Here is a 23,137-nt window from a genome sequence, read left to right as displayed (position 1 = left end):
CAATGTGTACATCATCAGTAATAGAACATTTCAAAACTGCATGTCACCTGTAAGGATGCAATGGGAAGAACACAAAATCACTTCTATGGTATCCCTGCCAAAGGTGCATAACCTAATCTACTCCACAGAATATCAGAGAAGCCGTACGCCATTTTACACCATAGGTGGTTGAGGTCTTCAAAAGGGTTAAAGTCATAAAGTCATGCAAAAGATGAAAAAGGGATCTAGACTGAAAGAAACTGAGAAACATAACACCGACTAAAACACTTGATTTTTTTAATTAAGAAAATCTTTTGGGACAACTGATGAAATTGCATAGGATCTGATGATTAAGTGGTCCTAATTTGTCAGTGTTCACCTCCTGATTTGGATGATATTTTGAGGAGTTACACACTGAAGGATCAGAGCCACTGGGCACCATTTTGGCAGTATATTCTCAAAGTGTTCAGAAAACATATAAGACTGTAATGTACTTGCAGATTTTGGGGAAAATTGACATTATTTCAGTGTCTTCAAAAAGTTAGAAAAACTCATTTTTAATGTTATACTTCAGCTAGAAGAGACAAATAAATGAATAAATAAAGTATGTCTATCAAATGATAACAGGCTTGAGCCCTAGGGCACTCTAACCCTTAAATATCAGTCAGTAGAGAAATAGCCAGAATGGCTGAGAAGGAAGCATCAATGAAGCAGGATGTAAATGAGGAGAAGCTGAGGAAGAAAAAGTTTTTAAAAGTAGGAAGTGGTTCAGTCTGTCAAATGCTGCGGAGAGATCAAGTAGGATGAACAGAAATCGGGTGATCAGTAGAACTGGTCTCAAGGTGTCCTGGAAGGTCAGGCTGGAGCAGTTTTCAGCTGAGTAAGGACAGCAGTCAGATTGAGAAGAGTCACAAAGAGAAACGGAGGTGAGGATGTGGAGTGGGTGAATATAGATAACATCCCAGAAGTGTTGCTGTTAAAGAAAATAAAAAATGTTGCAGTTGGAGGGTTATGTAGAGCTCACAGAGAGTTCTTTGTAAGAAGCAAGTTTACCAGGGCAGTCTGTACAGTGATGGAGATGATCCAGCAATGAAGGAGAAACTCAGGATGCAGGAAACCCTCAGCCTAAACTGGAGTAGGGAGAGGGCTGTGATGAAGACTGCATATTGAGACACTGCCACTGGGAGGAGCAGACGCCCTTCATCATAGTGATAAATGGGAACGAAGTGGGGATGGGCCCAGGGAAAGATGTGAGCTCTATTATGGTGGGGATGAAGGGAGAATTTTCTGAGTTGCTTCTGTTCTGTCAGTGTAACGTGAAGCCAGGTCATCTACTGAGAGCAGAGTGTGTTGAAGCCCAGTAGTTGGGCACGTATGTTAGGACTTTGAAATGAGAGGAGAAGCAAATAGTGACAGCATTTTAAAGAGTGGGGACACCAATACAGAAGAACTGCAGAGAAGTGACTATGATGACCAAGCAGATTTGAGTGCCCATTTGAGATTTATGTTTATGAATTTAAGGTGAGGGGAATTCCTTGGTGGCCCCATGATTAGGACTCCGTGCTTTCACTGTTTAGGGTGCGAATTCAAGCCCTGGCTGGGGAACTAAGGTCCCAGAAGCTGTGTGGCACCACCAAAAAAATTTTTAATTTAAAATATTAAGTGAGATCTCTCAGCATGCTTATGGATTTCTTGCAGCAACACCCAGCTGTTTCTTTACAGGTGAAGATGTAGGAAATACTAAGTGTCAGATCATTTTTTTCCCCAAATATATACATATGTATTTCTTCAGAGACATTACATGGCTCTTAACAAATAAAGACAAGGTATGAATTGCAAAGCTTTTAATGAAAACGTTTGTATTTTTTTACAGTTTGCATAATTTCACATCTATTTAATAGCAATTAATTCAATGCTTGCAAGCTCATCTACCTCTGAATTTGTCATAAAGTGTGAATCTAAGTTAATAAAATTAAGGAAAAGCATTAGCTTGTCTAATCCTTCTTTATGTTCCAGAATCAGCAAGATGCATAATGAGTTCTTTACAAAGGCTAAAATAAGTTGATGTATAAATTGTGAGTTTATTTTTAAAGCTATGTAAATGCAACATTTCTACAAAAACATTTAAATCAAAGGCCACATTGTATGAAAACAAAATTCTTAATTCAGGCTGTTTTCATAGTTAGTCATTTGACTAACTGTCAAATTCATCTCCTTTTGGCTGGACAGATGAAAATTCACATGCCTACACAGTGGGACTTTGCCCAAGATCAATTCACTTAAAGATATTCTTTTGTAATATTTGTGTTAAATATTGGGGAATACTTGTATCATTCAAAATTAAGTCTGGGTTATTTCTTTGATTAAGAACTTAATGTACTAGAGATACATTTGCTAACTAAGGTTTTAGACAAATATTCACCAGCATTAGTTCTGTTAAGAACCTGAAAAATGTTGTAGTAATATCAAACAATTAGCATATGAGGTAAACATCAAGCCTCTTAGAAGAAAGACCACATGCTCCTGCTTCTGTAAAAGCATTATTTGTTTGAAAGAGTGGTAGTATAACATTTTACTCAACTATTACTTCTTAATATGAAAAAGAGACAAATGAGCAGAAGAAAGAAAACAACAGAGTTACAGTTTGCAACCCTGAATATAACTGCTGACATCTCGGTTTCGACACTTGTTTTTCCACGCCACCCTGTAGAGAAAGATGAAATACATGGTAATAAGGTTAAAACATATCTTCATCGTGTTATACATATTTCAGATCCTTTGGGAGAACAAAATTGTTTATCAATATATGAAATACAGGCTACAGATCGATCCAAGTATTGCTATTTATTAACTGGAGACATGTATACCAAGGAGTTTACATCTCTCCCAAGCCTTCACTAGAGCACAGAATGCTGAACACAAATATTGAGTCTTGTGTAGTCCACAACACAACTGCAAAGCGTGTTCCAAATTTACTTACTTTCGAAATTAATTTCAAGATATGACAAGAATTGGTAGAGTATGTAGAAACTTAAAAACTCTAGAAGCCCTTAAAATAAATTGAGGAATAAAAGAATTAGATTCTGAATCGGTTAAAGTAGATTATTTCTATGTAATACACTGTTGAGCATAAATCTAATTTTTTAGATTTTCAGTTCTCAGTAGCATACCTTGGTCTTTGAGAATATTCCCTCACTTGTCTCATAATAGTAGGGTAAAACTACTGTAAAACAGTAGGGTAAAACTCCCCCCGACCCTTTTTTTTTTAAACCGCACCACATGGCCTCTGGTATCTTAGGTTCCCCAACCAGGTACCAGACCCCCACCTCCTGAACTGAAAGCACAGAATCTAAACTACTAGGGAAGACTGCAGGTCTCCCTTTTAAAGCCTAACGCATGCCTTGCTCTGTAAAAGGAACTTACTTAGTGTTGCAGTTTGAAGTTTATACTTCAAACACAAACAAACCAGCTCATAGAAAAAGAGGTGAGATTTATGGTTACTAGAGGTGGCTATTGTGGGTGGCGTGAGGGGTGGGGAATTGGATGAAAGCAGTGGAAAGTACTACAGACTTCCAGGTATAAGATAAACAAACACTAGGGATGTAATGTACGACATGATAATATAGTGAATAGATCAGAGTGTAAATCCTAAGCTTTTCATTACACACACAAAACTTTTTCTTCTGTTTCTTTAACTTTTTATCCATTGAGATCACGGGTGTTCACTAAACTTACTGTGACAATCATTTTGGGGTGTACGTAAATCATTTATACTGTACACCTTAAACTTACGAAGTGCTGTGTGTCAGTTATATCTCAACAACACTGGACGGAAAACAAAGAAATAACATACCATGCTGTAATGCCTTGCCGACTGACAATCGTCTTTGCACATGCTACAGCTTGAGTGATGTCATCTTTCAGCATAGCTGAAAAAGAAGTGGTGAGAAATGAGGACAGTGCTCACAGGAATTTCATGTAAATTTTAGGTTCAGCCAGCTTTATTCTCTTAGGCTGAGGAAAGAACAACTAAAATTATTTTTTTAAGAGTCCCTTTATCTGTGAATATTGGGAGAAACTCTCTCCATTCCATCTCACTTGGCATGAAATAAAGCATTTTGTTTCTCATTTGCCAAAGTCATTGGAAGCTCTGGAACTATTAACAAATATGATAGAAGGTTCTCTTTTCACTGGACACTGTGAAAACCAAACAAAAACAAACAGAAGAACCTGGTCTAGCAGTTTTTTGCTCAGCAATTCTACTAGTGGAAATTTATTCCCAAAAAAATAATAAGATATGTACCCAAGATATATATGTTAATACAAGAGCTGGATTGATAAATTTTAGAATATTTATATAGTAGAATTCTATTCATCCAGAAAAAATAATAAAGATTAATATTTGTTAAAAAATTATTTTTTACAGTAAAGAGCGAATTGTAAGCTGGTAAATATAGTTCAGTTTCATTTTTGTTGAAGCACATTGCTTACATGTTTGTGGGTACAAATGTGCATGATACAGCTTTATATTCATGTACATGAGTGATATATATCCTGAAAGAAGATGTGGATACCAAAAGTTACCAGTGGTCATAAATCTCTGGGTAGTAAGAATTTTTATTCAATGACCACAGATTATTATATAATAAAAAATAATTTTTAAACCCTAACAATTAACTGAATACAAAAGAATATCCAGAAACTAATCTTCTTTATTAGGAATTTTAATATTAAAAATTAAACAATATCAAATTTGCAATACTTCTCAATATTTTATGCAATAATATTGTATGCAATAAATATTGTATGCAATACTTCTCAATATTTTATTCAATAAATATTGTATGTAAATAAATATGTAGCAAATACATATTTGCTAAGTAGCTTCAGTCGTGTCCGACTCTGTGAGACCCCATGGACTGTAGCCCCTCAGGCTCCTCTGTCCGTTGGGGTTCTCTCAGGCAAGAATACTGGAGTGGGCTGCCATGGCCTCCTCCAGAGGATCTTCCCAACCCAGGGATCAATCCCGTGTCTCTTACGTCTCCTGCGCTGGCAGGCAGGTTCTTTACTACTAGCCTCACCTGGCAAGCCCTAAATATTGCATATGTTATCTCAATTTGAAAAGGAACTCAATAGAATATTTGTTTCATTCTGATTAAACAAATCCATATATTAAATTGTTAGAATGATAGTGATTAAATATGAAGTGTAGTTTTTAGAGATGCACAGTAAAGAATTTAGAAATGGAAAGTAATAATGTTTCTAATTCACTTGAAAATCACTCAGCAAAAAACCACCAACTGGATAATATATACATAAAAGCAGTAAACATGACAAAATGTTAACAACTGCTAAAGCACATATTATACTGTTAAAGTACACATTTATGTTGATATACTAATGTTTCAAATTGTTCACATATTTAAAATATTTCATAATCAAAAGTTCTTTCATTTTCCAACAAAGGAGTATATATTTAAAACACACACACATAAACCTGATTATCCCTAAACCTTTCCCAAACAAGGTAAGTAGGAGGAATAGCATTGCTCTTTACAAAGCATCAACAAGTCCAGTTATAATAAAGTGATAGATCATTCCAAAAATTTTTGTATGTTAACAAACAGCAACCTTTTATGATACCAGCTGTTTAATTTCTTACTTAAGGACTTAGGTAGATAATAAAGCATTTCTAGAAGTTAAGATGGAGTTTTTCTAGGTCCCTCATGAACTCTTCAAGACCTTTTCATTTGTACTAAATCTCTCTTCTTATAGGTACCACCAAATGGGACCTGTGCCATCACTCAACAGTATCTTGTCTTACCACTGCAGGATACACCACAGCCGTTAACTGCTTTTGGGGTTTTGCCATCATTACACCACCATTTGCTGTTGATCTGAAATATCCCATAATCAGTGCTTTTGCTTCCAGGATTGTAGTTTGTAACTCGTGTGTTATAACGGCTTTCTCCATAGGTCAAACACATTCCTGAAAAAAAATGTATTTTTAGTAATAAACAGCAACATCATATGCCTTATATTTCATAGCACAATTCTATTTTACTAATGATTTGTTTCAGAAGCATAAAGATATATTTTACTTGTAAATATTTTAACACTTGGTGTTGAGGGCCCTTAAGAGAATTCTTTTGTTAGCCAATCATTTGAAAATACTAATGAAATAAGATAACATATTGCAAAAATATTAAAATAGCTGTGTCTTCTATTACTATTACCCTTCCCGTGCTCCCATCCCTAGGTAAGATTGAGCCTAGAGTGGAAAAAGCAAGAGTTGGTGAGTCATTAGCAGCAGATGTATATGCTAATGGGAAAATACCTTTATTAGAAAAAGTAAGGATTTTCTAGGAGAAAGAAAATTTCTTATGATACCTAAAGGTGAATTTGGGTATCAAAATAGAATCCAGACAACAAGAATCATAGAATAGGAAAGACTATGTCATCCAGCCAGCCAGCCAGTTGCTCATTCGTTCAAAAATAACTTATGGAGGGGAAATATATGAATTCAATCTGAAAAATACAGTGAGGACGTTGACAAATATGGACTAAAGTACACAGCCACTTTTCCTTAAGGTACATCTTTAATTCTGTGGAAGAAAATGAAAATTAATTAATGGAGAGTTAAAACAATAAGATATATTTTCATGCTGCATTTCAGGGATCCTTATGTAGATATTGATTGAGGGAATTAGGTTCCTACTGTCCCTGTTTTAAGAGTTCAATGTAAGTTTTAAAAAACTTTGTTTAAAAGCTCAACATCATGGTAGGGGGATTAAAAATGAAAAAAAAAAAAAAGCAACACTGCCTACTTAGGCTTGCAGAACACGAGTTCCAAACTGGAAATGAGTAGAGTCAAACACCAAGGGCTTGACAGACCTATCCCAGCTTCTGAAATATATCTTAGAGTCAGCCTTCATGTGCCAGCTGGCAAATTTAGTGGCACTAGAGGAGTATATGGGAATCTGGCATGCTTAGAATGGTATAGAATTTGACCCTCCCATGACTCATTCCTTCACCTGGTACATCTGATTCTAAAGGAAACTTTGATGTTTTTAACCATTGTAAATGTGCAAACCTGCCAAGAAATAAAAAGGCCCATTCACTCAAAGTCTCTTTCTTCTTCCTCTGTTAGTGTCTGTTCCACACCTGGCTAACTGTTTGAAAGGATGAAGAAGAGTTAACTTACAATTTGCCAGGCTGACTCCCTTATAGCCATCCAGTCCATATCTTCTCAGAGTTCTGGCAAGCTCACACCTCTCAAATTTCTTGCCCTGGACAGTGACAGAAAGGAGGAGAAGCCCCAGAATAAGGACAGCCTTCATGTTGACTGAGAAGCCAGACCTCCAGGCTGACCAGGGTGAGCTGGACTTGGTATTTAACATCTTTTCAGTTCCCTCTTCTCTGATCAGTTTGGGGGCTCCACCCTTGGAGACATGTGGAAAGCAGGGACGTTTTATTACTTCACTGACACTAAAAGTTTTGTTCTGTATGTTTGCAGAGGGATATTCTGATGTCCTAAGAGTTAATTGCAAGAAAATAATGAAATATACTGCTCAGGAAGAACTGGGATTAGCACTATTGAATTTGAGCAACTATAAAGGAAAACAAAAAACCCTGAATGAACATTTTACACAACTGAAAATGAGTTCCCATCTTGATTAACATTCACTTGCATGGTGTTGTTTTATATGCTTTCATTATATTGTCTTCATCTTTTTCCTTAAAATTGTATTATATACATTTTTATATATGTATATATTTATTATATACATTTATGTATTATATACACAAAACAACATGACATGCTCTCTGGTGTTCTGACAGGTATGTAGCACCACACCATGTTGCTCAACCAGATTCCTCTGCCAACTTTTTTGGTGTCTATTACAAATTCTTATTTTATGAATCAGTGTTTTACTATAATAAATAAGCTCATGTGAACAATATTCCTAACTCCTTTCTGACAATGTCTTATTTCACATTTCCATGTTAGAACATATAATGCAAAAGAACTTAACAGTAAAGTCTACAGAAAGATAACAGAATATGCCACCTAAAAATCTTCCCCTTTAGCACAAGGATTATTTTGAGCTGAAGACAACTGAGAAGAAACAGATCCAAGAAAAATTCTCTGCCCTCCTCCTGTTTTCCTGAAAGCAAAGCATAAATTTGTGCAGATATTAATCACCAACAACCTTGGTGATTATTGACACTTATCAGCCCCAAGACAGCAACAGAGGATTCAACAAAATAACCTTTACTGAGTAGCTAGTATCTTCCATCAGTTTCTAATGTATTTATTGTTCCACAATTTGCCAACCTTGAAGCCTAGCACTGGTTTCCTCTGTCTTGTTGCTACTTTAAAAGTATATTGTTCTTTGGTCAAGATAATCTGTAAGTCCAAGTTCTAACCATGTTTTTAAGTTACTCCCGCTAACATTTCTCATAAGTATATATGAGATCTACATGTTAATATATTTGTTTACTTTTCTCTTGTTAATCTTTTGCACAGAACCCCAGCCAAAAACTTAATAAGGTAAAATGAAACAAAAGTTTCCTCCTCTACAGTTTCTAGTGATGAGACAGTGAAAGGTTGGAACACTCCACTCTCCCTGGAGACTGCAGTTGAGATATGGGATAACTGACAACAGGCCTGAGAATTTTTACCGTCAGTCTCCCAGCTCTCTGTCTGTAGTGCACAGTCAAAAGAGGAAGATAACAGTTTTTCCTTGTCCCTTTGTGAATTCACACTGGCAGAAGAAAAACATTTGTGAAAATTGATCTTGAATTGGGACTCTTGTGAATTTGGTTTTGGTAATCAACACCTATGGTTATTGATTCTTAGCCTTCCTGAAGGAGTCATGCTTTCCTTTGTCGCTGTCATTTGTCAGAAGAATGAAAAGCCATGAGATGAGAATCTCCATTTGTTTTATGTATTGAGAACTTGGCTTTGTCACCAGTGAGAATACTCCCTCTGGGTCCTGCCACTGGGGGGTGCAGGTTGTCTGTCAGGCTTGCATCAGCAGCTAGCCAGCCAGCTGGGAGCCTGAGACATGAAGTGACAGGCAACACTCTCTTTGTCCAACCATGCCAGCCTTTAGGGGAGTTTGAATAAAGTATCCAAGTCCATAAGAGGCCATAATGGCCTCTACCTTTGTTGCCTGGTTTTGAGGGGAAAACTCTCTTAGTAGTATCATCTTCTGGTAACACAGGTTAGGAGGCCAGTGATTTAAGGTGTCACTTGGTGGGAGATAGAGGTTTCTTTGCTACCTGTGACATGGAAGGTCTTTGCTGTCTTAGGCTTTCTCTGGAGAGGCTCTGCATCTTGAGAGGGCTACATTTCTTAGGGGACACCTCTCATGTCCATGGGTAAGCCCTAATATTTTTTTTTTTAATTTATTTATTTTAATTGGAGGCTAATTACTTTACAATATTGTAGTGGTTAACATCAACATGAATCAGCCACGGGTGCACGTGTGTTCCCCATCCAGACCCCTCTCCCACCTCCCTCCCCATCCCATCCCCCAGGGTCATCACAGTGCACCAGTCCTGAGCACCCTGTCTCATGCATCGAACCTGGACTGGCGATCCGCTTCACATATGATAATATACACGTTTCAGTGCTACCCTCTAAAATCATCCCACCCTCACCTTCTCCCACAGAGTCCAAAAGACTGTTCTTTACATCTGTGTCTCTTTTGCTGTCTCACATATAGGGTCATCATTACCATCTTTCTAAATTCCATATATATGTGTTAATATTAGTATTTTTCTTTCTGGCTTACTTCACTCTGTATAATAGGCTCCAGTTTCATCCACCTCATTAGAACTGATCCAAATGCATTCTTTTTATTGACTGAATAATATTCCACTGTATATATGTACCACAGCTTTCTTATCCATTCACCTGCCGATGGGCATCTAGGTTGCTTCCATGTCCTGGCTATTGTAAACAGTGCTGTGATGAACATTGGGGTACATATGTCTCTTTCAGTTCTGGTTTCCTTGGTTTGTATGCCCAGCAGTGGGATTGCTGGGTCATATGACAGTTCTATTTCCAGTTTTTTAAGGAATCTCCACACTATTCTCCATAGTGGCTGTACTAGTTTGCATTCCCACTAATATTGGTTTTAAGTCATAAAAAGACTCACTGGTTTGAAGTCAGAACTGAAATACATATACTGAAGATTTGTAGTTTTATACCTAAAAGGATTTTTAAATTTTTATCTATTTATGGCTGAACTGGGTCTTCGTTGCTGCATGCAGGCTTTCTCCGGTTGCTGCAAGCAGGGGCTGCTCTCTAGATGTAGGGAGTGAGCATCTCATTGTAGTGGCTTCTCTTGTTACCAAGCATGGGCTCCAGACCCCTGGGTTCAGTTGTTGCAAAGTGTACCCTCAATAGTTGTGGTGCAAAGGCTTAGTTGCCCCTCAGCATGTGGAATTTTCCCAATCAGGGATCAAACCCATGTCCCTTGCATTGGCAGGAGGATTCCTAACTACTGGACCACCAGGGAAGTACCTAAAAGGACTTTTTACAACTAAGTTATTTTATTTTTGGCTGTCCCGGGTCTTCATTGCTGCACGAGCTTTTCTCTAGTTGTGCAGAGAGGGTGCTACTCTCTAGTGTGTGGGCTTCTCGTTCTCATTGTAGTGGCTTCTCTTGTTTTGGACCACAGGCTCTAGGGCACATGGGCTTCAGTAGTTGGGATTCATGGGCTCAGTAATGCAGGTCCCAGCCTCGAGAGAACAGGCTCAGGCATTGTGGTGCACAGGCTTGGTTGCTCTGGGGCATGTGGGATCATCCTATATCAGGGATTGAACCCGTGTATACTGCACTGGCAGGTGGATTCTTTACCACTGAGCTACCAGGGAAGACTGATAAAAGGATTTTTCAAAGAGCTCTAATCTGGACAGGTTCAACATTGGGAAAGGAGTTCATCAAGGTTGTATATTGTCACACTGCTTACTTCACTTCTACACAGAGTGCATGTGTGCCTGCATGATAAGTCACTTCACTAGTGTCCAGCTCTTTGCAACCCTGTGGACTGTAGCCCACCAGACTCCCCTATCCATGGGGATTCTCCAGGCAAAAATACTGGAGTGGGTTGCTATGCCCTCATCTAGGGAATCTTCCTAACCCAGGGATCAAACCTGCTTCTCTATGTTTTCTGCATTGGCAGGCGGGTTCTTTACCACTAGCGCCACCTGGGAAGCCCTCTATGCAGAACACATCATGTGAAATTCTGGACTGGATGAAGTACAAGATGGAATCCAGATTGCTGGGAGAAATATCAATAACCTCAGATACGCAGATGACACCACCCTAATGGCGGAAAGCAAAGAGTAACTAAAGAGCCTCTTGATGAAGGTGAAAGAGGAGAGTGAAAAGCTGACTTAAAACTCAAAATTTTAAAAACTAAGATCATGGCATCTGGTCCCATCACTTCCTGGCAAGTGGATGCGGAAAAAAATGGAAACAGTGACAGACTTTATTTTCTTGAGCTCCAAAATTACTGTGGACAGTGAGTGCAGTCATGAAATTAAAAGACGCTTGTTCCTTGGGAAAAAAAGCTATGATAAACCTAGACAGCAAGTTCAAAAGCAGAGACATTACTTTGTCAACAAAGGTCCATCCAGTGAGAGCTATGGTTTTTCCAGTGGTCATGTATGGATGTGAGAGTTGGACCATCCGTCTGAAGGCTGAGGACCAAAGAATTGATGCTTTCAAACTGTTGTGCTAGAGAAGATTCTTGAGAGTCCCTTGGACTGTAAGGAGATCAAACCAGTTGATCCTAAAGGAAATCAACCCTGAATATTCACTGGAAGGACTGATGCTGAAGCTGAAGTTTCAATAATTTGGCCACCTGATGCAAAGTGTGGGCTTACTGGAAAAGACCCTGATGCTGGGAAAGATTGAGGGCAGGAGGAGAAGAGGGTGACAGAGAATGAGAGGGTGGGATGGCATCATTGACTCAATGAACATGAGTTTGAGCAAGCTCTGGGAGATGGTGAAGGACAGGGAAGCCTGCTGTGCTCCAGCCATGGGGTCACAAAGAGCTGGACACAACTGAGTGAGCAGCAACAACAATCTTAAACAAATGTCCTCTTGATACCTATAGGAAGATCAGATTGAAGAAAGAGAGGAGAGAGAAAGAAAGAAAAGAGAGAAGTATATATAGAATACCTTGGCTAGTGTGAGAAAAACTAAAACACTTCCTTAACAAGATTAGGAGGGGAATATCAGAGAAAAACTTCAAGATTGCAAATGGTACTCAAGTAGGTATAAAACTTATGTAAATATTGATAGCCAGGAAATAGCTTTGACAAAGGTCCAGAGAATATACAGAAAGGCTTGATAGATTTTCCCTTACTCTGTAAGCAGACCCCATCAGGTCCAGACCCCCCCCCATATTTGGGGCTGGCACTACCAAATAAAAATTATCGAGCTATATTATCCTACCACCAAAGAAAAGAAAAACATTATAGTACTTATCCTAGATTTCTGTTAATAGGCAAATATGCCCCTGAGTTCCTTCTTAGATAAAACCTACAATTCTTTCTCAGTCTCTTGGAAATGCTGACCTTACCATATCTTTAAAGTGTAAGCATCCAAAGAGATAAATGCTGACTAAAGCAAACATGGGACTGGGAAAAAAAAGAGAGAGAGAGATTTTATTAAAAAATAAATAAATTGCTATTTGGTATTTCCATAAGCTCTCTTGGCCCTAGATTTTGTTCACAGTCTCCATAAGATTATTTATTAAAGACAAGTAAAAATCTTAAAAGTACATTTCCAGAAATACTGGTAAAATGCTTCAGCCATCTGAATGGGTAAACTTAATTTGTTCCATCTGCCAGAAACACCATTTAGATCCAGCTCTTCTTTTATAATAATTATAAGAATATAGCTATTCTTTTTGCTTTAATTTACAAACCATAGAAGTTTATTTCTCACAGTTCTGGAGGCTGGAATGTCCAAGGTCAAGGCACTGGCACTGTGGATTCTTCTACAGGTTCTCTTCCTGGTTTGCAGCCAGGACCTTCTTGCTGTTCCTCACATGGTAGAAGGGTCTCTGTGGGGTCTGTTTTATGAGAACACTAATCCCATTTGTGAAGGCTCCACCTTTATGATCTGAGAACTGCTCAAAGGTCTCATCTCCTAATATATCATCTTTGGGGTTTTAGGATGTCAACATCTGAATTCGGGGGAATACAAACAATATAAATATTCTTATATAAGTTCATCTCAAGTTTCAGTGGTAATGTTTTGAAATTTTTATCTCTAAAAGGGAGTTAGCTTCCTGCCCTAGAAATTTGCTACCAGTTGATAATTGCTTAAATGAATATTCTTATGTTTCAGGATTAGTTCTCAAGAATTTTCAGTGTTCTGGGACTCTGTCAAGTGATCTTAATTAGGAGTTCTGGGTTATTGAAAAAAGGGGGAATCTATTAACAGGTCTTCCTTGACTTACTGTGGGGTTACATTCTGATAACCCATCATAAGTCAGAAATAACATAAGTCAAAAATGCATTCTATACCCCTAACCTACCAAACATCAGAGTTTTGCCTAGCATACCTTAAACCTCCCTGGGATACATTCATTAGCCTACAGTCAGGCAAAATCATCTGACACAAAGTCTGTTTTAGAATTAAGTGTTGAATATGTCATGCAATATTGAATATGCTCTTGAAAGTAGAAGACAGAATGGTTGTCTGGGTACAGAATTGTTTTAAGTATATTGGTTATTTACCCTTGTAAACAAAAGGTAACACTAGCCTGGGAAAAGATCACATTTCAAACTCCAAGTATATTTTCTACTGAATGTGTTAGGGGAAGCACAGTGATTGAAACCACCCTCCCTGGCCAGGCACCATAGTAACCATCTGCATGAGTTGTTTTATGACAGGAGAACCTGATAAGGAATACAGAACTAATAAGCCACCACCAACCAGAAGAGTTTGGGAAAGGTTGAAAGGAGACACCGCGTGTCCATCCACTTCCCAGAATCCCTCTCGCTAGCATCCATCTTGGCTGAGCGATACGTGCTCCACCAAGAAAGACTCTGAATTAGAATGATTGGCCAAAGACCATCCAGAAACTAATCCCATCACCATTAAACCCAAGACTGTGAGCCACGCGGCAGAGCTGTTCTCCTGGGTTCACTTACCCTACTGCTCTCCACCCAGGTGCCCTTTCCCAATAAAATCTCTTGCTTTGTCAGCACATGTGTCTCCTCAGACAATTCATTTCCGAGTGTTAGAAAAAAGCCCTGTTTCGGGCCCTGGAAGGGGTCCCCCTTCCTGCAACAAATGCATACCACTTCCACACCATTGTAAAGTTGAAAAACCATAAGCCATGTTGAAGTGGGCAGACCTTCTGTACTGTAATAGCAAATTCAGACACAGTGCATACCATGTCCCAGGCATTATTCTAAAAAGCTTAATATGTATTAATTCCCTTAACTCCCCTTGAAAAAGGTATTGTCAATATTGGCATTTTACAGATGAGGAAACAGAAATTCACTGAAGCCCAGCAGTTTGCCACAGCCCCTCTGGGAGTGAGTAAAAGGCCCCCCTGCCTGCCCACCTGCTTTTCCTGTAAGCTCTACCCAACACTTCAGTAAAATACCTATTAAAGGCCCATCAGAGCGCCTCTAACAGAAAGTTGATCTGAAAGCAGGCCAGTTAGTAGAGTTGGGATCTGTGGGAAATGGAAGGACAGGCTTGATATCAGAGTGCTGTATCATCCTTTTGTTGTTGCTGTTCACTTAGCATTCCATTTAAGGGTCATACTAAGGCACATAGAAGGAGAGGCCTACCTGTGTTTTTGTTTATAGGTTCTCTTGCATGCAAGAAGCTGACAGGGCAGATAATCAAACCTTGTGCTCATTGTGCTCATTGATACTAGGGTAATTCCCTGGCTCCACCAGAAAAATAGCTTCAGGGAGAAGTCACAGTTCCCAGGAGCCACCAAATACTTGCAAAGGCTGGAGTTTTACTTCCTCATCAAGAATGAGCCTCTCCAAAGAAATGCAGGAAACTAAGTATGCAAATTCTTGAAAGTATACATTTGCCTGGTGTGAATCACTACTTGCTTAATGAGGTGCTTTGTTAAGAAAACAGCTTTGTATAAGGATGGGGGGAGAAACAGGGACAGGAGGTGGTGGAGATGGTGCTGGAAAGGGATGGGCAGGATAAATAACTGTTAGGGCAAATGTATTAATTCTATCTGCAGAGTCTTTTGGTTTTTAATTTTTATTGGTTTGGGTGTTTTGGAGGGTTTTTCAGGTTTTGGTGTCATTTTGGTTTGTTTTTTTGGCAGATCTTTCTCTTTAATTCTACAAGGTGAGAATGACCAAGCAGAAGACAGACCCTCTGATCTTAGTGATAGTTTCCAAAGTTACTTGTTACTCACTTGGTGGCTGTTGAACTCTGAAATCTTCTCTTTTACTTTCTGAGAATGGTGAGAATTCCATTTTTAAAAGTTTGCACACAGAAAACATCAGGATTCTGTAAACTTCATAAGAAGTTGGGTTTTGGCTTTGTGTCTGGCAGAGAGTCCCTTTATCCAGGAGAGTTGGTTTTGATCTTTGTAAGCAACGAGGCTTACCATGACTGCTCCTCTGTCTTCAGCAGCCACAGGTCTGCTTGTTGCCTGGTGTGTGCACCCTCTCCTCGCCTTAGCCACCCTGTGTGGATGCAAGAGATTAATTAAACCCTGTGCAGTTCCTTTTCTTTCAAGTTCTGCTTGAGAGAACGTTCTGATTTTCAAGTGAGAAAATTTGTTTAAGTTCTAGTCATTCTGGAGCAGCACCCTGAGGTGTCTTGCCACAAGTTGCTGCTGCTACTGCTGCTAAGTCGCTTCAGTCGTGTCCGACTCTGTGCGAGCCCATAGACCGCAGCCCAACAGGCTTCCCCGTCCCTGGGATTCTCCAGGCAAGAACACTGGAGTGGGTTGCCATTTCCTTCTCCAATGCATGAAAGTGAAAAGTCAAAGTGAAGTCGCTCAGTCATGTCCGACTCTTAGCGACCCCACGGACTGCAGCCTACCAGGCTCCTCCATTCATGGGATTTTCCAGGCAAGAGTACTGGAGTGGGGTGCCATTGCCTTCTCCATGCCACAAGTTAAAATCCTTGAATTATGGGCGGGGAGGTGATACCTTAAATTCAAATCTTTTTCTTGCATGTGTGATCTCTCAAGGAAAATGTTCTAAGTCCATGCCTTATAGGTAAAACTGAGCATGTCATTAGATGATGGAGGCTTAATAAAAAATGGAGGCTTCTCTTTTGGCTCAGTGGTAAAGAATTAGCCTGCCAATGCAGGAGATGCAGGTTCGATCCCTGGGTCAGGAAGATTGCCTGGAGAAGGAAATGGCAGCCCACTCCAGTGTTCTTGAGTGGGAAATCCCACAGACAGAGGAGCCTGGTCATGGGGTCACGAAAGAGTCAGACATCTGGGTTGCTTCCATGTCCTGGCTATTATAAACAGTGCTGCAATGAACATTGGGGTACACGTGTCTCTTTCCCTTCTGGTTTCCTCAGTGTGTATGCCCAGCAGTGGGATTGCTGGATCAGATGTCCATCAGCAGATGAATGGATAAGGAAGCTGTGGTACATATACACAATGGAGTATTACTCAGCCATTAAAAAGAATACATTTGAAGCAGTTCTAATGAGGTGGATGAAACTGGAGCCTATTATACAGAGTGAAGTAAGCCAGAAAGAAAAACACCAATACAGTATACTAACGCATATATATGGAATTTAGAAAGATGGTAACAATAACCCTGTGTACGAGACAGCAAAAGAGACACTGATGTATAGAACAGTCTTATGGACTCTGGGGGAGAGGGAGAAGGTGGTAAGATTTGGGAGAATGGCATTGAAACATGTAAAATATCATGTATGAAACGAGTTGCCAGTCCAGGTTCAATGCATGATACTGGATGCTTGGGGCTAGTGCACTGGGACGACGCAGAGGGATGGTATGGGGAGGGAGGAGGGAGGAGGGTTCAGGATGGGGAACACATGTATACCTGTGGCAGATTCATTTTGATATTTGGCAAAACTAATACAATTTTGTAAAGTTTAAAAATAAAAAATAATAATAAATAAAAAATAAAAATTGGAAAAAAAAATAAAAGAAAGAGTCAGACATGACTTAGTGACTATAACAACAGCAACAATGAAAGATGTTTGTCTGAGAATTTACACGGCAGGCTTAGAAATCCAGGAACTTGACTGGCATCCTTCAGAAAAGCCCAAGCCTCATTGCCTTTTTCCGGATAAATTTTCTGCAGGCGTTTGTGTGTTTGGGAAGGGTAAGTGCTTCAAGGAAGACAGGGAGCTAGCATGCAGGGTGTGGGTGAGGCCGGGAATGGTGTTCCTGTCCCTTGTGTCATGCCTGTGTCATCTTCGTGCCACCCTCCACCCCTGGCTTGCTTTTCAAATTTCTGTTGTTTTGCAAGCGAGGCAAGCCAAGCAGAGGCACTGTAGTTCTTGGGGGATAAGTTGTTATGAAGCTCATAGTTGGGAAAGGGTGGTGTTTAAGATCTGTTAGATCTTATTTTAAGACAAAACAGAGGTAATTACTCTATTTCTTTATGGACCACCTGCAGAACTACTGGAGGTACTGACTTTTAAAAAGAAGAGTTTTCTATACCCCCCACCAAAGTTGATATTAAGCCCTGAGAATCTGCTACTTTAATAGGCACCCCATGTTTTTTCAAATATTAACTGTAAATCTTAGAGCTTTGCAGAGTATTTCATAGACTGAAGGGATATATCCATGTGCACCATTCTCTCTCTTTAAAAAAATTACTTCCACACTGAGAGTAATGGCCAACCTGCAAAGAGACTCCCTATCCTGCCTCACTTAGCCCTGGAAAGGATTCAGTTCAGTTCAGTTGCTCAGTCGTGTCCGACTCTTTGCGAACCTATGGACTGCAGCACGCCAGGCCTCCCTGTCCATCACCAAGTCCTGGAGTCTACTCAAATTCATGTCCACTGAGTCAATGATGCCATCCAACCATCTCGTCTTCTGCCCTCCCCTTCTCCTCCTGCCTTCAATCTTTCCCAACATCAGGATCTTTACAAAGGAGTCCGTTCTTCCAATCAGGTGGCCAAAGTATTGGAGTTTCAGCTTCAGCATCAGTCCTTCCATTGAATATTCAGGACTGATTTCCTTTAGCATGGACTGGTTGGATCTCCTTGCAGTTCAAGGGACTCTCAAGGATCTTCTCCAACCCCACAGTTCAAAGCATCAATTCTTTGGCCCTCAGCTTTCTTTATAGTCTAACTCTCACATCCATACATGATTACTGGAGGACGTTTGTTGGCAAAGTAATGTCTCTGCTTCTTAATATGCTGTCTAGGTTAGTCATAGCTTTTCTTCCAAAGAGCAAGTGTCTTTTAATTTCATGGCTTCAGTCGCCATCTGCACTGATTTTGGAGCCACAAAAATATAAAGTCTGACACTGTTTCCACTGTTTCCCCATCAATTTGCCATGAAGTGATGGGACTAGAAGCCATAATCTTAGTTTTCTGAATGTTGAGTTTTAACCCAACTGTTTCACTCTCCTCTTTCACTTTCATCAAGAAGCTCTTTAGTTCTATGCTTTCTGCCAGAAGGGTGGTGTCATCTGCATATCTGAGGTTATTGATATTTCTCCCAGCCATCTCGATTCCAGCTTGTGCTTCATTCCAGCGTTTCTCATGATGTACTCTGCATATAAGTTAAATAAGCAGGGTGACAATATACAGCCTTGACATACTCCTTTTCCTATTTGGAACCAGTCTGTTGTTCCATGTCCAGTTCTAACTGTTGCTTCCTGACCTGCATACAGATTTCTTAAGAGGCAGGTCAGGTGGTCTTGTATTCCCATCTCTTTCAGAATTTTCCACAGTTTATTGTGATCCACATAGTCAAAGGCTTTGGCGTAGTCAATAAAGCAGAAATAGATGTTTTTCTGGAACTCTCTTGCCTTTTTGATGATAGTTCTATGTATATGTTACCCTGTGCCCCCACCATGGCTAACTGGATTTTAGTTAGACCTGGGATACAAGTTTGTTGATCAATTAGAGTTTCTTAAAATTTAAAGTAAATAAAAAAAGCAATTGTCATTAGTCTATGATGAGTACTCATAAACCAGGGGACTGAATGCACCAATGAGTCATGTATCAGGGACAGAGAGAGGCTGCAGACAAATTTAGCCTCTACCACTGGGCAGCTTTGCCCTGTCCAGGTACCTGCAATTGGACAGGTTTTGGCAAAAGGTTTGTCCCAGTTTCTCTTGGTAAACCAGGTTTGGTCATTATATTAGTCACACATTGCCAAAGTTAGTTACAAACATTTTTTTTTTTTTCCTGTGATGATGTTAAACATGTACTTTAAACAAATTTAAATGTGCAATAGAGTAACTATAGTCACTGTGCTGTACTTCATATTCCCATGACTTGTTTTGTAACTGGAAGTTAGTACTTTTGGACCTTCTTCACCTTTTCTCCCACTGCCCACCGCCTTCCCCCACTTCTGGCAACTATCCATCTGTTCTCCATATCTCTGAGCTTGGTTTTCTTTCCTGTTGTTGCTGTTTTGTTTGTTTATTTATCCCACGCTGGGTCTTTGTTGTAGCCCTTGGGATCTTTGATCTTCACTGGGGCATGTGGGATCTTTAGTTGCAACACTTGGGATATTTTTTTTCTTCAGTTGCATCTTTGGGATCTAGTTCTCTGACCAAAGCTCAAACCTGGGCTCCATGCAGTGGGATTGTGGAGTGTTAATCACTCCACAACAAGGAAGTTCCTGTTGGTTCACAAAGTGGAAGAGGAACTTTCAGAGTTCAACAGGCACCAAGTGAGTAAAAAGTGACTTTGGAAACTAAGATCAGAAAGTCTGTCCTCTACCTGGACATTCTCATCTTGTAGAATTAAAAGATCTGCCAAGATGACATGATCCTCTACATAGAAAACCCTAAAGATTCCACCAGAAAATTACTAGAAATAATCAATGACTATAGTAAAGTTGCAGGATATAAAATCAACACACAGAAATCCCTTGCATTCCTATACACTAATAATGAGAAAACAGAAAGAGAAATTAAGGAAACAATTCCATTCACCATTGCAACGGAAAGAATAAAATACTTAGGAATATATCTACCTAAAGAAACTAAAGACCTATATATAGAAAACTATAAAACACTGGTGAAAGGAATCAAAGAGGACACTAATAGATGGAGAAATATACCATGTTCATGGATTGGAAGAATCAATATAGTGAAAATGAGTATACTACCCAAAGCAATTTATAGATTCAATGCAATCCCTATCAAGCTACCAACAGTATTCTTCACAGAGCTAGAACAAATAATTTCACAATTTGTATGGAAATACAAAAAACCTCGAATAGCCAAAGCGATCTTGAGAAAGAAGAATGGAATTGGAGGAATCAACCTGCCTGACTTCAGGCTCTACTACAAAGCCACAGTTATCAAGACAGTATGGTACTGGCACAAAGACAGAAATATTGATCAATGGAATAAAATAGAAAGCCCAGAGATAAATCCACGCACATATGGACACCTTATTTTCGACAAAGGAGGCAAGAATATACAATGGATTAAAGACAATCTCTTTAACAAGTGGTGCTGGGAAATCTTGTCAACCACTTGTAAAAGAATGAAACTGGACCACTTTCTAACACCATACACAAAAATAAACTCAAAATGGATTAAAGATCTAAACGTAAGACCTGAAACTATAAAACTCCTAGAGGAGAACATAGGCAAAACACTCTCTGACATACATCACAGCAGGATCCTCTACAGCCCACCTCCCAGAATATTGGAAATAAAAGCAAAAATAAACAAATGGGACCTAATTAACCTTAAAAGCTTCTGCACATCAAAGGAAACTATTAGCAAGGTGAAAAGACAGCCTTCAGAATGGGAGAAAATAATAGCAAATGAAGCAACCGACAAACAACTAATCTCAAAAATATACAAGCAACTCCTACAGCTCAACTCCAGAAAAATAAACGACCCAATCAAAAAATGGGCCAAAGAACTAAATAGACATTTCTCCAAAGAAGACATACAGATGGCTAACAAACACATGAAAAGATGCTCAACATCACTCATTATCAGAGAAATGCAAATCAAAACCACTATGAGGTACCATTTCACACCAGTCAGAATGGCTGCGATCAAAAGTCTACAAATAATAAATGCTGGAGAGGGTGTGGAGAAAAGGGAACCCTCTTACACTGTTGGTGGGAATGCAAACTAGTACAGCCACTATGGAGGACAGTGTGGAGATTCCTTAAAAAACTGGAAATAGAACTACCTTATGATCCAGCAATCCCACTGCTGGGCATACACACTGAGGAAACCAGAAGGAAAGAGACACGTGTACCCCAATGTTCATCGCAGCACTGTTTATAATAGCCAAGACATGGAAGCAACCTTCTAGATGTCCATCAGCAGATGAATGGATAAGAAAGCTGTGGTACATATACACAATGGAGTATTACTCAGCCATTAAAAAGAATACATTTGAATCAGTTCTAATGAGGTGGATGAAACTGGAGCCTATTATGCAGAGTGAAGTAAGCCAGAAGGAAAAACATAAATACAGTATACTAACGCATATATATGGAATTTAGAAAGATGGTAACAATAACCCTGTATACGAGACAGCAAAAAGACACTGATGTATAGAACAGTCTTATGGACTCTGTGGGAGAGGAGAGGGTGGGAAGATTTAGGAGAATGGCAATGAAACATGTAAAATATCATGTAGGAAACGAGTTGCCAGTCCAGGTTCGATGCATGATGCTGGATGCTTGGGGCTGGTGCTGGACGGCCCAGAGGGATGGTATGGGGCAGGAGGAGGGAGGAGGGTTCGGGATGGGGAACACATGTATACCTGTGGCGGATTCATTTTGATATTTGGCAAAACTAATACAATTATGTAAAGTTTAAAAATAAAATAAAATTAGAAAAAAATAAATAAATAAAGATCTGCCAAAAAAAAAAAAAACAAGCCAAAATGAAACCAAAACCAAAAAAGCAACAAAAATTTAAAAACCACAAAACCCTGCAGATGGAATTAATACTGTTCGGTAGGTAGAATAAGGAAAAGGAGTCCAAAATGGCGGTGGCTAAAAGACAAAGAAAGAAAAAGCCCGCGAAAATAGAACAAAAGAAGGTCTGAGGACCGGAGTGAGGACCTCAGGTAAAACAATCAACACTCCTGGCTGGCTCAGTTTACATAGGACAGGCCCAGGGAGACACAAACATATAAAAAGAGGAGCCAAAGCTAGCTCTCTCTCTCTCTCTCTCTTCTGCGCGCTGGGGTGCTCTTCTTTTTTCGTCTTTGGATCGACGTGCCCACACGCCTTAAAGATGGATTTTCCTGCTATCTTCTATATAAAATAAAGTTGTTTAACACTGATTTGTCTAAAAGCTATAACATGGTCCTTTCGAGACCTGAGAGCTATAACACGGTCTATCCAAGACCTGAGAGCTGTGACACGCCGAGGGGGCTTTAATGTCCGTCACTCCAAATCTTTGTTGTGACGAGACAAAGAACCGAGGAGCATACACTCGTGTGACAATACATTTCCCCTGACAGATATTTAACCTTTCCACTCCTTTCCAGCACCATCTCCACCACCACCCTCTGGCTGCATTTCTCCCCCCATTCATAGTCAAAGCTGTTTTCTTAACTCAGCTAGTAGTGATTCATTCCAGACAGTGTATACTTTCAAGAGTTTGCATACTTAGCTTCCCATGTTTCTTTAGAGAGGCTCATTCTTGATGAGGAAGTAAAACTCCAGCCTTTGCAAGTATTTGGTGGCTCCTGGGAACTGTGACTTCTCCCTGAAGCTATTTTTCTGGTGGACCCAGGGAATTACCTTAGTAACAATGAGCACAATGAACACATGGTTTGATTATCTGCCCTGTCAGTTTCTCACATGAAAAAAAAAGGAATAAACAAAAACACAGGTAGGCCTCTCCTTGTGTGTAACTTAGAATAATCACTTGAATGGAATGCTAAGTGAACAGCAACAATAAAAGGAGATCTGATAGAGCACTCTGACATCAAGCTTGTACTTCCATTTCCCACAGATTCCAA

At 39.5% G+C, this 23,137-nt stretch overlaps 1 protein-coding gene and 1 long non-coding RNA gene across 2 annotated transcripts in view; both read right to left on the bottom strand.

The window, feature by feature from the left end:
- The window catches only part of LOC133247560 (uncharacterized), a 229,048-nt gene that overhangs the window by 7,970 nt on the left and 197,941 nt on the right, over positions 1-23,137 (bottom strand). The gene's annotated exons all lie outside the window — the stretch shown is intronic.
- On the bottom strand, positions 1,809-7,366 carry LOC133247555 (lysozyme C, intestinal isozyme-like). The gene is given in 4 exon segments (XM_061416515.1): positions 1,809-2,683; positions 3,833-3,908; positions 5,804-5,968; positions 7,184-7,366. Coding segments are annotated over 4 exon segments (444 nt in total). The 5' UTR covers positions 7,320-7,366; the 3' UTR covers positions 1,809-2,616.

Source organism: Bos javanicus, chromosome 5 (genome assembly GCF_032452875.1).
Source record: "Bos javanicus breed banteng chromosome 5, ARS-OSU_banteng_1.0, whole genome shotgun sequence".
Taxonomy (NCBI): Eukaryota; Metazoa; Chordata; class Mammalia; order Artiodactyla; family Bovidae; genus Bos; species Bos javanicus.
Note: the sequence above shows the minus strand (reverse complement) of the source record. Positions and strands in the feature narration are given on the sequence as shown.